The following is a 13,369-nucleotide window of genomic DNA, read 5'->3' as shown; positions in this document are numbered from 1 at the left end:
TTTGTTTTGTGGGGGGGGGGGGGGGAAGTTTGTGAATTCTTGATTATCTGGATTTCTGCATAAATAGTTCCTAATGTGATCTGATGCTTGGAAGGGCCTTTGGATTGATATATTATGAAGCTTTTTTTTTTTAAATGCCTCTACAAATCATGGTTGATGACACTGCCTCTAATAACCCTGTGTGGGCTATTTAAAGACCCAATTACTGTAAATATGTCTACTATAGTATGTTCTTGAAACAGCTGTATTGTATGACTGAATGACACCTCAAACTTACTGGAATAGTATGGAAATGTAATCTTTCAATCTAGTGCTTAGAAGCCGGAATCGCGAAAGTCCTAATTGACAAACAGGGAGGCTGAACTGCTGGGCTAAGTATTATGACACTATAGTTCAATGAACTTTGTAACAAAACTACTGTTAAAATTTACAACACTGCTCACAAATACACAATGAACTAATTAAGTTTTTTTTTTTGATAACGAAGATTTTGTCTACTATAGTATGTTCTTGAAACAGCTGTATTGTATGACTGAATGACACCTCAAACTTACTGGAATAGTATGGAAATGTAATCTTTCAATCTAGTGCTTAGAAGCCGGAATCGCGAAAGTCCTAATTGACAAACAGGGAGGCTGAACTGCTGGGCTAAGTATTATGACAAAACTACTGTTAAAATTTACAACACTGCTCACAAATACACAATGAACTAATTAAGTTTTTTTTTTGATAACGAAGATTTAAAGAACTGTTAATATTGAGATGGTTAGCAAGATTTTATTTTTTTAGCACGCTTTGAAACATGTGTTGTGTGAAATTCTGTGAGGTGCAAATCTGTCGTGGGAGGGTGCTACTGCTGCTAGCCTTGATTTCTTCAGTTACTCACAAAATTGCCACTAACAAAAAATAATTTGTATTATGATATTGTAGCCCTAATGTTGTGTCATTTTTCTAATCAGCAGCTAGTGTCTGGCTTAGGCTTCACTTGTCATTTAAATATATCACAGAGTTCACATATAGGCCAACTTTTTGACTGATGTTGATTCTTTAAACCTACACTGTTTCATATGGCTTGGTAAGTGATGACTGATTATTGTGTTGCAGTTCCATGAAGGATTTTGATTTCGTTTGTTTGTTTGTTTTTGAGGAAGCTAATATGTAATTTAATACTGATGGATAAAACAAAGGTTTTATTACTTGATAACACAAATAATTGCTCTCTAATATCTTAAAATATTCTTGATAATTAATGATGTGCAAACATTATAAATATTTATACATGAATAGTGAGCCCATTCTACCTATATATGCATAAGCAGTTATTTCCATCCTACAAGCCTTCACTATTATGGCAACCTGTCGTTCAGTTTCACTTGTTTTAATATTCTTCATTTTCAGTTTTTCTTGACCTGTTGTCTTAAAATCACAGTTTATATTGCGCTCTGACAGCTGGTATAACATTTGTATTTAGCGATTAGCCATTTCAAAGTCTTTTCTCATTCTCAGGGAATACAGGAACTGATAAAACATATACCTGCAATTGCTTTGGATAAAGGCATCTTCCAAAAGCATAAACGTAAATTAAAACCTGACTAGGCTAAAGGGTTATAGAAAAAAAGGTTTATATGCATCTGAATTCTGCACATTCGTGGTAAACTGATTAAAGCAAAGGTTAGCTACATAAGCGCTGTTGTTACGTTCCATTTTTGTGAAGGTTCAACCTCCCTTGCCTGCTCTGACGCCTGCAACGGGATTTTAGTAAGGGTGAACGTCCGCTGGTGCTGTTATAAAAGTTAATGTCTGGTTAAAGCCGAAAAAGACACAACGGGGGCGGGGCTAATAGTTTCGTCCCGCCCCCATCACTCAATGAAGAGAAAGAGTCGAGATGAGAAAAGTTCAGGAGCACCTGAAGCAGGAATGAGCAGCATCGCACCTCAGCAGCGTTTTCATCTTGCACGATAGAAACCGTTTTTCTAGATAACAAAGTCTCTGAGAAATTAATCAAATTATGAAATGACATAAATCTTTTGGTTTGTTTTTTGCCACTATGGGTCAACATTTTTTACTTCATGACAATGTCTTCCGTGCAACTGTCTTGTTTGCTGTGCTCGTTTCGGTAAGTTCTTTTTTCTCTCTCTCAGTTTTTCTTTATTTTTTTTTATCGTCTTGTTAAGTGTTGATGTTTAGATCCGCGTTCGACTCACTTTTTCAAAGCTGGTTCTTTAAAGTAGCAGCTACTAGTTTCGTGTCGTTAAAATTAATCATGCTTGCTTGTATGACATCCTGTGTGACTGAACCTCTTATGTTTCTGAAGTTCTCTTAAGAGTTTTAACTATAATTTAACGTCGTTTTGGAACTGTTTTGTTCTACTTTTAAATATAATTACACGATATGACGTATGTGCTTTTGTATGCGATAACAAGAACAACACTATTATCTTCAGTTTACGCATGACACATTTTGTCTTGTTGTCAATAACTTCTGTTCCTACTTACAAACTCTTCCCCAAAACTCTTGACCGCATGCACAACTGCAGATTAGTGTACAATAGTGATGTTAGTAAACTGATATTTCCACCTATCTGCGTAATGTATATGACTGTTCTAAGATGTCTGTCATCAGCGGCTTTTAATGATTAATATTGAATTTAAGTATGTGCGAACATTTTCCATTATGTCCTCTTTAACCAGAAGTGCAACCGTAATCTATGCAAATTTCTTAGGTTCATCTCATCTCAGTCGGTTTGCCTTGGTGTGACAGATATAGACTGGCAAGCTGACAGAAAGCAGGAATTTTTGGGATAGGGTTTGTCCTGACAGTGCTTTATTGAATAAGTGTTTCTCTTATTTTCAGAGAGAAATTTTAAATTTTTCCCCAAATTTCTCCATGTGTAGATGTGACCGTGTTATATGATATCACGTTTTACATATGAAGTTTGCTTCTTATGTATTGTTGTATATAACCGTCACCTTTGAAGTAGTGTGTCTTTGTTAAACTATATACCTTATATACCCACCAATAACCTTATTAGCTGCTGGTGTAACTGGGTGGAGACGTCATGGACAGTTTTGTCCAAACTTAGATAAGGCCTGTGATTTTAAGGAATGGCCTGCACTGATTCACAAGAAACCAAATAATGATTCCACTGCCTGATATAGAGGAAATCTCTTCTCTTCTCTTGCGCAAATGTGCGTGCCAAATGGCATTAATCCTTGATGTGCAGCAATTAACACCACCTGGAAAGTACAGTGTTTTACATGAATGTCTCATGAAAATAATGCCCGGCCCATTTAGGAAGAATAAACCGCTGTGGGCAGTAGAGGAGAAAAGGGGAAACTGTGACGTAGAGCTGCGGAACAGGGAAAAGAAAACAGTCTAGATCCCCATCGTTCCCTCTCTCATTTTTAATCACTGCAGCCATCTATAGTGATAACCATTATTATGGGTGGTGTTGCTATTTGAAGAAGTATTTTCACAGAGACATTTTTTTGTCATGCACTGGGCCATTTTGGCTGTATGGATGAATAACTTGACGTGCATATATTATACACATGCTGAGGTATACATATGAATTAAAAAAATTCATGTTCAAGCATCAAACATTTATACCCAGAATATTGAGCTGAACGTAATATTGCTCTTGATGTGATTGTCATGTTTTTTTGTTTGTTTGTTTTAATATAAATACAAAACATTTTATTTAAGCAGAACTAATTCCTTGTATACTAACTTTATTATGTTGCTGTATTCATCTATCTGTCTTCCATACTAGAACTTTTTCCATCAGGCCAAAACTTTAATTAAATTATATATTCTAACAGAATTTGGTGTGCATTATGTACAATAAAAAAAAAAACGCTGAACAAATGTGAATTACAAGATATTTTATTTATAAAATTCCCAGAGCATTGAATTTACCCTGACAATATTTCCATAGTCAAGTTGTGTCTAGTATTTTTCTTTCAGCCGTTTAAAATCAAAACAATGTTAAATTTGTGAATGAATTTGTTTCTTTTCAGTGAACTGGTGAAACAGTCTTGCAATTCAGACTGAATCATACAGTTCACTAACTAAATTAGGCCTAGATGATGTGGTTTCTGAGGTAGCAACTGAGTTAACTCAGTGACAGGATACAGAGAACATAAAAAACACTAGATGAAGTGAATGTTTACCTATGACCAACTGAAACAAATAACATTTCTAAATAGTACATTTGCCATGTTTTTATGAATTATTCTGTACATGGTATTATATATCACATATGGTATGTCTCCACCACAAAATGTTTTTTTTAACTAGTACTGTACAATATGTTAGCAGTTTAAACATACTGTAATGTTTTATTATGTGCCCATTTTTAGTGCATAATGTTTTGTTAATGTTTATCTTTGTGTACATTTTAGAAATGCTTTGTCTTTACTTTGTTTAAAAAAAAACATGTATTAGATGAAATTAGTTATTCTTTTAATACAGGCTTACAATAATGTATATTTTATGTAAAATATGAAGTATTTCTTTTTCTGTACATTTCTTGATAACTTAACTAGCTACATTTTTGAGTAGCTTTGAGGCTCAGTGGTGCTCACTGGTTAAACGAGAAAGTAAATAAAACAGAAGCTCTGCCTGAATTGTGCAACTTACCTGAAAACGTGCTTCATTTCTAAAGTTTGGAACTTAAGTACATTTCCCCAAGTTTGGAAATTCAGTCATCTGTGAGATAAAGCTCATCTCTGTGCCTTCCCAAAAATGCTTGTGTCCAGTTGTATATAATGCCCTCTTGTAGAAGGATTCTGTCCTATTCCGGGGTGGAATAGATTAGACACACACACACACACACACTCACAGAGTTCTGTGTTCAATGTAATTTTCGGTCCATTCATTCACATTCAATGGGTTATTGTATGTCACAGCTAGTTGAAATGCACACAAACTTGAAATGTCAGGCGTCATAAAATTGCGTAAGTCATAAATAAACAGATAATGTAGCACTTATGCTAATATGCCATTAAAGTTGAATTGTCAGAATGCTGCTCTGTCGAATTATGCTACTGTTTTGCAAAGGAAAGACAATGCAATGTATAATTAATTAACAACAATTATGACAGTATTTTATGTGACAAGCATTGTGTACAACTGGTCATTAGATGGATATTGCATGTATTTCTTCTGTAAAAACACTTGGGTGCATTTTCAAATCAGTTTTAGACTGTCATTCATGTAGTTGTCAGTCTGTCTATGTCTCATTTCCTGTCCTGTCTACACAACATGTCTCACCCTTCATATCTCGAACTCTGTAGTCTTTAGTAAAAAACATTTATACAGAAGTTCAAACATACTGTACATGCACCTCTCTCTCAGGCATACACACACCGAAATTTAAAACACCCACTCAGAGGTGTGTTATGTGAGGTAGCCTTTCATCATAGCTGGGGAAAGATTGTAGGTTTATCTGTACATTGCCCAGATGGAGAAGTAACAGCAACATGCAAATACAGTGTCTGTCGCTGTGTATTTGCATGCATTTAATAGGCTGTAAAAGGCCTTGTAGCTCAATAGGAAGAGCAGGGCTCTTATACAATCTGTAGTGATGCAAATGTGGAGTGGAACTTAAGCACAAACACATCACAAACAATTTGTTTGATTTGTTTAGTGCTTAATTTCTCAATGTTCTATGTACATACACTTGTACATGTGTGACAGCAGGGGGTGTTGCTGAAACAGCTCAATTCGAAATGAAGAAGTTTGAGGCTTTTGTTTAAAAAAAAAAAAAAGTGATATCCTGACACATATTGGACATTCTCAGAAAACAACTTCAGTTTGACTCCAGGAAAATTGCTGAAACATGTTTAACCTCAAAGACTGAATGTCACAGCCTGCTTTCGGTACTGAAATTCCCCATGCAGCATTTACTTTATACTCACTTTTGAAACTACGTTTGCAGCTGTGTATTACCAAGCACAATTAGATCTCATTTGATCTAAATTTTAGTGCCATTAGCCTGGTCACATGCACTTTAAAAGCTGGACCAAAGTAATAACTTGTCATTTAAAAAAATATGGTAAATGCTTTAGTCTGACTAAAATCACATCAGTCCTTCACATTTTTGTGAAGTTGGACTAACAGGCCTAATATGAATTCTACTTTTAGTGCTTTGGTAGTATCAGTCGTATATATCATAGAAGGCCTGTATATATCTTTGTTTTGTGTATGTTGTTAAAAATTGTTTGGTAGTACAGTTGATGTATTCTTCTAGTTCGATTTCATAGTGTAATATCTGCACCAAAGCATTATATACTACTAGAGTCATCGGAAATGAAGTGGCATTCTGGGTAAGGCCTCTTTCCTGCGGGCTGTGGAAGGACTGATCTGTAGGGCTGCAGATAAGAAAAGAATCCATAGAAACATATGAGTGTGTGAGTATGAGCATTGCACTATTAAATACAAATGGGAAAACAAGGCTATTTCAATTCCAGAGTTTGTCATTTTCATTAGTACAGCTGTAAGCTGCAGGTATTAGGGTAGTATATTGGGTACTGTACACTGTAAAAATGAATCATGGGTCTTGTCATTTTCATTGAAAAAATTAAGGTGATTAAAAACAGTGTATTTTATTAAAGGGGTCATATGATGCGATTTCAAGTTTTCCTTTCTCGGTAAAACTAACAACATTATTAACTGTCTTGATATTTACTTTGAAAGCTTGAAGCTCGGGATTATGGTAAGGGGCGTTACATATGACCCCTTTAAAGAAATTGTGGTTCAGTGTTGTATAGAAAATATTGAGCACTTTTCACTAATAAAACCAAGAAATGTTTTCCTCGTTTTTAAGGAAATAAGTGCTAATTTATGTGTTTTTGAGTAAAGGGAAACATCTATTAATGTTTAATGTTCAGTTTGACATTTGAAAGTTTCTGTTAGGTTGAGGTTTCTATCGTTACCATTATGCAGAAGAGTAGAGCTTGGTTATGGATAACTGCATGTAATGCCACTAAGAGGTTGGATGATTTGTTCAGTGACCTGTAGCTTTGCTAATGTAAAGTTTTTTCCTGCTTGAGCTGTATACAGTCTTTTAATTGTACAAAATAATTTAAAGTCAAATACAAACAGGCCTTACTCAAAATCACAGGGTTTTGAGAATCAGCTTAAAATAAATGAGCACATTTCATAATATTAAATTCATTGTGTCATAGATTAAATAATTTAGGAGATTTTACATGATTTTTTACCTGTAGATTCCTTTGAAAAATCAAGCCTTAAAAACTACTCAAAAATATTATGTGTAGTATACTGTAATGTTTAAAGTAGATTTACAGTGTGTACATACTGTATATTTATTTGGTGTTAAAATATTTTTCTAAAAATATTTCTTTAAAATTATTAAAGATAATTTTAAATAGTATTTTAAGTTTATAATATATAACGTAAAAACTTTAACATAAAGCTAGTAGTCTCTTTTTTTTCCTCTTTTGGGAAATATAGAAATGTTATCATGTATTTTATTATCTTGCTGTTAGAACAAATGAGAATGCAAAAATAATTTTTGTTGTAGTTTCTGTTCGACATTCATAGAAGTTTTCCCAACTATGACGAACCCGGAAATGTGATAAGGGTCCATTGGCTAGTGATGTGTGTGGTTTACATGCATCACTAGACATGTGAACCTAATGATTTACTTTCAAAAGCTAGTTAGATATCATTTGCAGATAAGTTCCCAATTCCTATTATTATTATTTTAAGTTTACATAATAACTTCCTTAATGGACAACTGAATTTCCTTTCTGCCATGTCTGTTATTTTGCCTTTGACATGAAATCAAGAATACTGCATGTCTCTTACCAGGAATTAAAGGGGTCATATGACGTTGCTAAAAAGAACATTATGTTGTGTATTTGGTGTAATGCAATGGCACAAACCGATTGTTTCGTGTCTTAGGACATCAATGTATCGTCACGAGCCGCAGTGTTTAATTTGGATTTGTCTGTGCATGTTTTTTTTTACTCTCATAGATTTTGTTACCATTGCCATGCATTATACGACTGATAGACTGCAACGGTTAAAGTTAAAAATCATCAAATGTGTTCTACTGAAGAAACAAAGTCACCTACATCTTGGATGCCCTGGGGGTAAGCAGATAAACATCAAATTTTCATTTTTGGGTGAACTATCCCTTTAAAGAAAAGAAACACGACTGTTTGTAAAAGGAAATTTGAAAATTTCACATGGGTTTGAATCAGATTCAGTCAGATGGACAGTTTACACCCAGATGGTGCATCTTACCCACTGACTTGGATCAACTTACCTCTAACCTGGGGCAAATTGAGCCACGGGTTTTTTATACAAGAATCCATATTTTTTAGAACCCTTTGTCATAGATACATTCTGATAATTTAAAATGATAGCAAACATCCTACTTTAGATACTTTCATTGTACTTCTGCCTAATTTTCTCTTATCTTGAGGACCACATAAGAAAAAAAATGGCTCACCTTACCCCACTCTTTCCTAATTGTTGTTCCTTTTTGTATAACAACAGAGGTTTGATAATTTGCAGTTTAGGGTTTACTGGCAATAATGGCTTTTTAATGCTAGATTATAACTATAATATACACAAAAAAATCTTGTAATTAATGTGTCTTTATCTCATTGATAAAAAATTTGTATGTGTGGTGTCAGCAGGCATGCCACACTTGGTTTTTGAAAAGTGATTTCTGTTAAATAAAATATCTCCTTTTGAAGTGGACTTTGAGCTTTGCAACTTTGCAGATCTTTTTTATGCTCAAACAGCAACATTACAGACTAACTAAAGTTGAAAAAGTGAAAAAGCATAATAGGACCACTTTAAGTCATGTGTGAACTCAGATGAGGACTATCAAAGAGGCTGTATTAGTTACACGCTGTTAACACCAGTAACAGTTATTATAAACAAAATAAGCTGTCCAAAGTTTTTAGATTTAATCGTTTCAAAAAATTATTTGGATGGAGTGGATATAGATGAATTGTGTTTGTGTTTGTATTCTGTCTATTCATTCTTACTGTTACACGTTGTTTAGTGACTAGAATCTAACCACAGGGTTAAAAAATGTGTTTATGAAAGTATTGTTGTTACCAATACGGAAGTTGTGGCTCAAGCAGAAAAAAAGATCAGATTTCCTTTACAAATTTGACAATGAAGATGTCCCAGATAAGCAACCAATCATAGCCAGGCGGTGGGTGTCAGTTTCATAATAGGCCAATGAAAATATTGCTCAGAAGAACTAGGAAAGGGAAATGGGCAGAATAAAGAAATGTAGTAGCATATCATGCCAGGCATTTACATCTACGTATATACTTTATACACCTACTCCTCCTTATTATTACTATTCACCACATTTTAGAATGATACTGAACTCATCAACAATGTGAAATAAGACATTAATGGGAATCAAGTGGTGACCAAAAAGTGTTAATCAAAAAAAAGTATTGTATATTTTAGCTTTTTCCAAGTAGCACAATTTGTCCTTTTAGAAAAATAATATTTTCGCTTTATAAAGTAATTAATTGGCCCTACTAATTTCACTAGTGGTGGGTAAATATAGCTTATGCATGCGTTTCTAAATTCCCAGATGGCCAAATAATCCACTTGAAAGGAAGAATGATGTTTTGATTTGTGGTTAAGTTTAGTTGAACTTCAATGCAGGTAAAGAGAACTGTCAGGCCTGCTTGGACTTCACACAACATTAGCTCAACATGTGCATTAATAGTTAACTTCAGTTTTTTTTTGTAACATTATACTACACTGTGTATACTTGCTCTTTTTTTCATATAGAGCTCATCTGACGTCACTGTGGTGCAAATAATAGATCTATATCTGAAACAGATATTGCACAATGGAAGTTGTCAAAGAAGTTGTGCTTTATTTGTAATTTGAAACTTGCTTAAGCTTCTTACTGCTGTGGATTCATGTGCTGCTAATCGGCAAGCAAAATGAAACGGTAATAAATTTGATAAAGTTATGTTGTTTTCTTCCCCAGATCCCTCGTGGGCACTCTGACTGTAAGTATAATCATCTTGAAACTCACTTTTCCTGATAAATAGGTCTTTATTTGCGCAGTCTGTATCAATGATATTTACCAGTACTTTTAAGCTTAAACCACTTGATGTGATTTGCATCATCATATAATGTTGGGCATTTACCTACCGTATGCTGGTTTTGTGTCTTTATTTAGGTGCAGTGTGCCAATATAAGACAAACCCCACAACCTCAGACATCACTATGTTTGTAGGAGACAGCTCCTCCTGCAGTGTGCAGAACGCCAGCATTACAAGCGCTCAGAATAGCATCACAGTAACTGGACTGCTGCCTGGAAACACGTATTTCTTCAAGATCAACTGTTCAGTTGTGTGCTGCGCAAACCTCTCCACCAGTAAGTCTTTACCACCTCTAATAACGGCTTTGAACATTAAGGCCACTGTTGTCCGGAAAGGATGAAAATAATATTTTGCATTCAATATCACATTCACCATATCACCCTTTCATGCACTTTTCTCATTCTTTCAGTCACTCACATTCTCAATATTTCTCTACTTGCACAACAGACTATTCCAGCAATCTGACTATCACGCAGCCCGACTCCACCTCAGTGTATCTGAACTGGACAGGCCAGTTTCCACTGATCAATCAGTCTTTTACTCTCCGTAAGTCCTAGCCAATCACAATCAATAATAAAAAATCTTTTTACTTTATGATGTATCAACTTAACTTGAAATAAAAAGATATTTGGATATGGTGTGTTTTAGACAGCTGAAACAACACCATCCTTTTTATAGAGTAGCATTTTTGTTTAATTTGAGTAAAACATGAATAATTAAAAAACATGTATGATATGTGATATTGCACAGTGTTTCTAAAAACATGAATGTGTACAGTTACAGGAAATTGCATTAAAGGAAACCTGGTAACACTTTACTAATTTATAATGCATTATAAAAGTAGTTTTATGCCTTGTAATGCACTTTATAATGCATTGTACAATTTCATTAATTATTGTAACCACAGTTAATACATAATAATACGGTGGCCGAGAGAGCCCAACGTGCTGCAACTTCAGAAAACACATGCAAATAAAAAAAGCACCAGCAAATTAAGAAAACATCTTCATTAGTTTGACAGCGCATGTGCTGCAAATGCTCACAACACAAACAAATAAAGAAACGCACAAGTAGCACAGACCACAACAAAATTACCCCAACAAAACGAAAATTTACAAATTAAAAAAAAAAATTTTTTTTTGGCGTATTGATTACCATTTGTATAACCAGAGTTGTACAAATATCATGGTTAAACTATGGTTAGTGTAGTAAATCCATGGTTAATTTGTGCATACCATGGTTTAACTATAGTGACCATTTTTGTTTTTATTTATTTTTTATATAATAAATGTATTTATTAATTAATTTTAATAGTAAAACCATAGGCTATGGATATTTTTTGTAAGGGAAGTTGTAAAAGTAAGTTAGCCAGCTTACATAACCTTTCACAGTTACAGTAATTGTGTATTTCGTCAGCTTATTTAGGCTAATAATATCCAAAAAAAATCTATAAGGAATCGTATGAGCAGGATGTTAAAATAAACAAAAATATCACCTTTCAGAGCAAACATTGATAAATATGTCCCAGCCATGTTTGTCACTTTGCGGTTCCCTTAAACATTTCCGAGGTGGTCTGTGCCTATTTACATTTACATTTACATTTGGTCATTTAGCAGACGCTTTTATCCAAAGCGACTTTCAAATGAGGATAATGGAAGCAATCAAAATCAACAAAAGAGCAATGATATGCAAGTGCCTATAACAAGTCTCAGTTAGCTTAATGCAGTACGTAGTAAGGTAGTAAGGTTTTTTTTTAATTATATAGTAAATAAAAAGAAAACGGATTGAATAGAAAAATAATAGAGCAAGCTACTGTTAGAGGCCTTTTTGCTTTTGTTAACTGTATAATAAATAAAAAGAAAACAAATAGATAGAATACAAAAAGATTAGAAAAGCTAGTATTAGTTTTTTTTTTTTTAAGAAAACAAGCAGTAAATGAACAGAGTGCAAGTCTCATTACACCAAATACACAAAATAATGTTCTTTTTAGAAACATCATATGACCCCTTTAAGAATAGAATTAGATTAGAGAGTGCTAGAGTTAGAGGGTCAAATAAAGATGGAAGAGATGTGTTTTAAGCCGATTCTTGAAGATGGCTAAGGACTGGATGGCACAATAAAGCGACGTTCACTTGCAGAACGCAAGCTTCTAGAGGGCACATAACTCTGAAGTAATGAATTTGGGTAAAGTGGTGCAAAGCCAGTGGTGGTTTTGTAGGCAAACATTATTAATGCCTAAAATTTTATGCGAGCAGTTATTGGTAGCCAGTGCAAATTGATAAACAGAGGTTGTTCACGGAGAACATCAGACAGCCAAGGGGCAGAAGGGGTGGTATGTCCTGGCCTGGAAGACAAGGGGCAGACAGTATCTAAACAAGATGTAAGAGTGGAGCCAAAAGTATCAGTAGCACTTTTAGCATCAAGAGATGCTAACTGTTTAGGGGGAGGAAGCGAAGATGAAACCATAGTAGATAGCCAGGAGGGTGAGAGTGAGCGTAGGTTACGTCGAAAGATGACATGTGGAGGGGTATGTGTTGTGTCAGGAACCAAAATTGTGCACTAATGCTTTTAATCTTATTAATGAAGAACGTGGCAAAGTCGTCAGCTGTTAGAGTTGATGAAGGAGGGGGAGGACAAAGGAGGGAGGAAAATGTTTTAAAGAGCATGCGAGAGTTAGACGAATTGTTAATTTTATGATAGTATGTCCTTTTAGGACATGGAGACATGAGCAGAGAAGGAAGAGAAGAGTGACTGATACACAGTCAGTCAGTCAGTAGGATTTTTTTATTTGCGCCACACCCTTTCAGCAGCCCGAAATAGATGTAATGAAATCTGCTTTGTTTACTGCAGACTGACAATTCCAGAGACCAATAGAAAAATAAATTAGTGTATTAGCAGACATGGGCAAAGTGCCCAGGTTGTTAGGATTGCGCTGCCTATAGTGTGTGATGCGTGGTTTGCGAATGGTAGTAATAGTAGGGATATGGAAACACATAATAAGAGTTGGTCATAAAAACTGAAACAGAAGTGAAGCAAGGTGTTGAAAAGAGGATGAATCAAAAGCGATACTTATGTCCCTTGCCAGTGTCCCTGCACGGTAGTGTCGATGGTCTTTACACTCTTCGGTCTTCACACGAGGGTTGCCGCGGTGTACTAACCTTTTTTTATACCCGTTTGACAAAACGGAAATTGAATTCAGCTGAACACACTTTACTGTTTATCACAACAAAGGGCTAAGCAAG

At 34.8% G+C, this 13,369-nt stretch overlaps 1 protein-coding gene across 3 annotated transcripts in view; it reads left to right on the top strand.

Moving 5' to 3' along the window:
- The first annotated feature begins 1,911 nt into the window (after positions 1 to 1,911).
- The window catches only part of LOC107722410 (receptor-type tyrosine-protein phosphatase eta-like), a 29,165-nt gene continuing 17,707 nt past the window's right edge, over positions 1,912 to 13,369 (top strand). For 2 of the 3 annotated variants that reach the window (XM_016530768.1, XM_016530770.1), the window contains exons 1-4: positions 1,912 to 2,116; positions 10,010 to 10,031; positions 10,205 to 10,402; positions 10,575 to 10,673. In XM_016530768.1, the coding sequence (XP_016386254.1) occupies positions 2,048 to 2,116; positions 10,010 to 10,031; positions 10,205 to 10,402; positions 10,575 to 10,673 (388 nt within the window). In that variant the 5' untranslated portion in view covers positions 1,912 to 2,047. The remainder of the gene's footprint in view (positions 2,117 to 10,009; positions 10,032 to 10,204; positions 10,403 to 10,574; positions 10,674 to 13,369) is intronic. The other variant, XM_016530769.1, reaches the window with a different exon arrangement.

The sequence above is a fragment of the Sinocyclocheilus rhinocerous genome, unplaced genomic scaffold (genome assembly GCF_001515625.1).
Source record: "Sinocyclocheilus rhinocerous isolate Xijiao unplaced genomic scaffold, SAMN03320098_v1.1 scaffold1115, whole genome shotgun sequence".
NCBI classification, from domain to species: Eukaryota; Metazoa; Chordata; class Actinopteri; order Cypriniformes; family Cyprinidae; genus Sinocyclocheilus; species Sinocyclocheilus rhinocerous.
The sequence above is the reverse complement of the archived record's forward strand: the minus strand, read 5'-3'. Positions and strand labels throughout refer to the sequence as shown.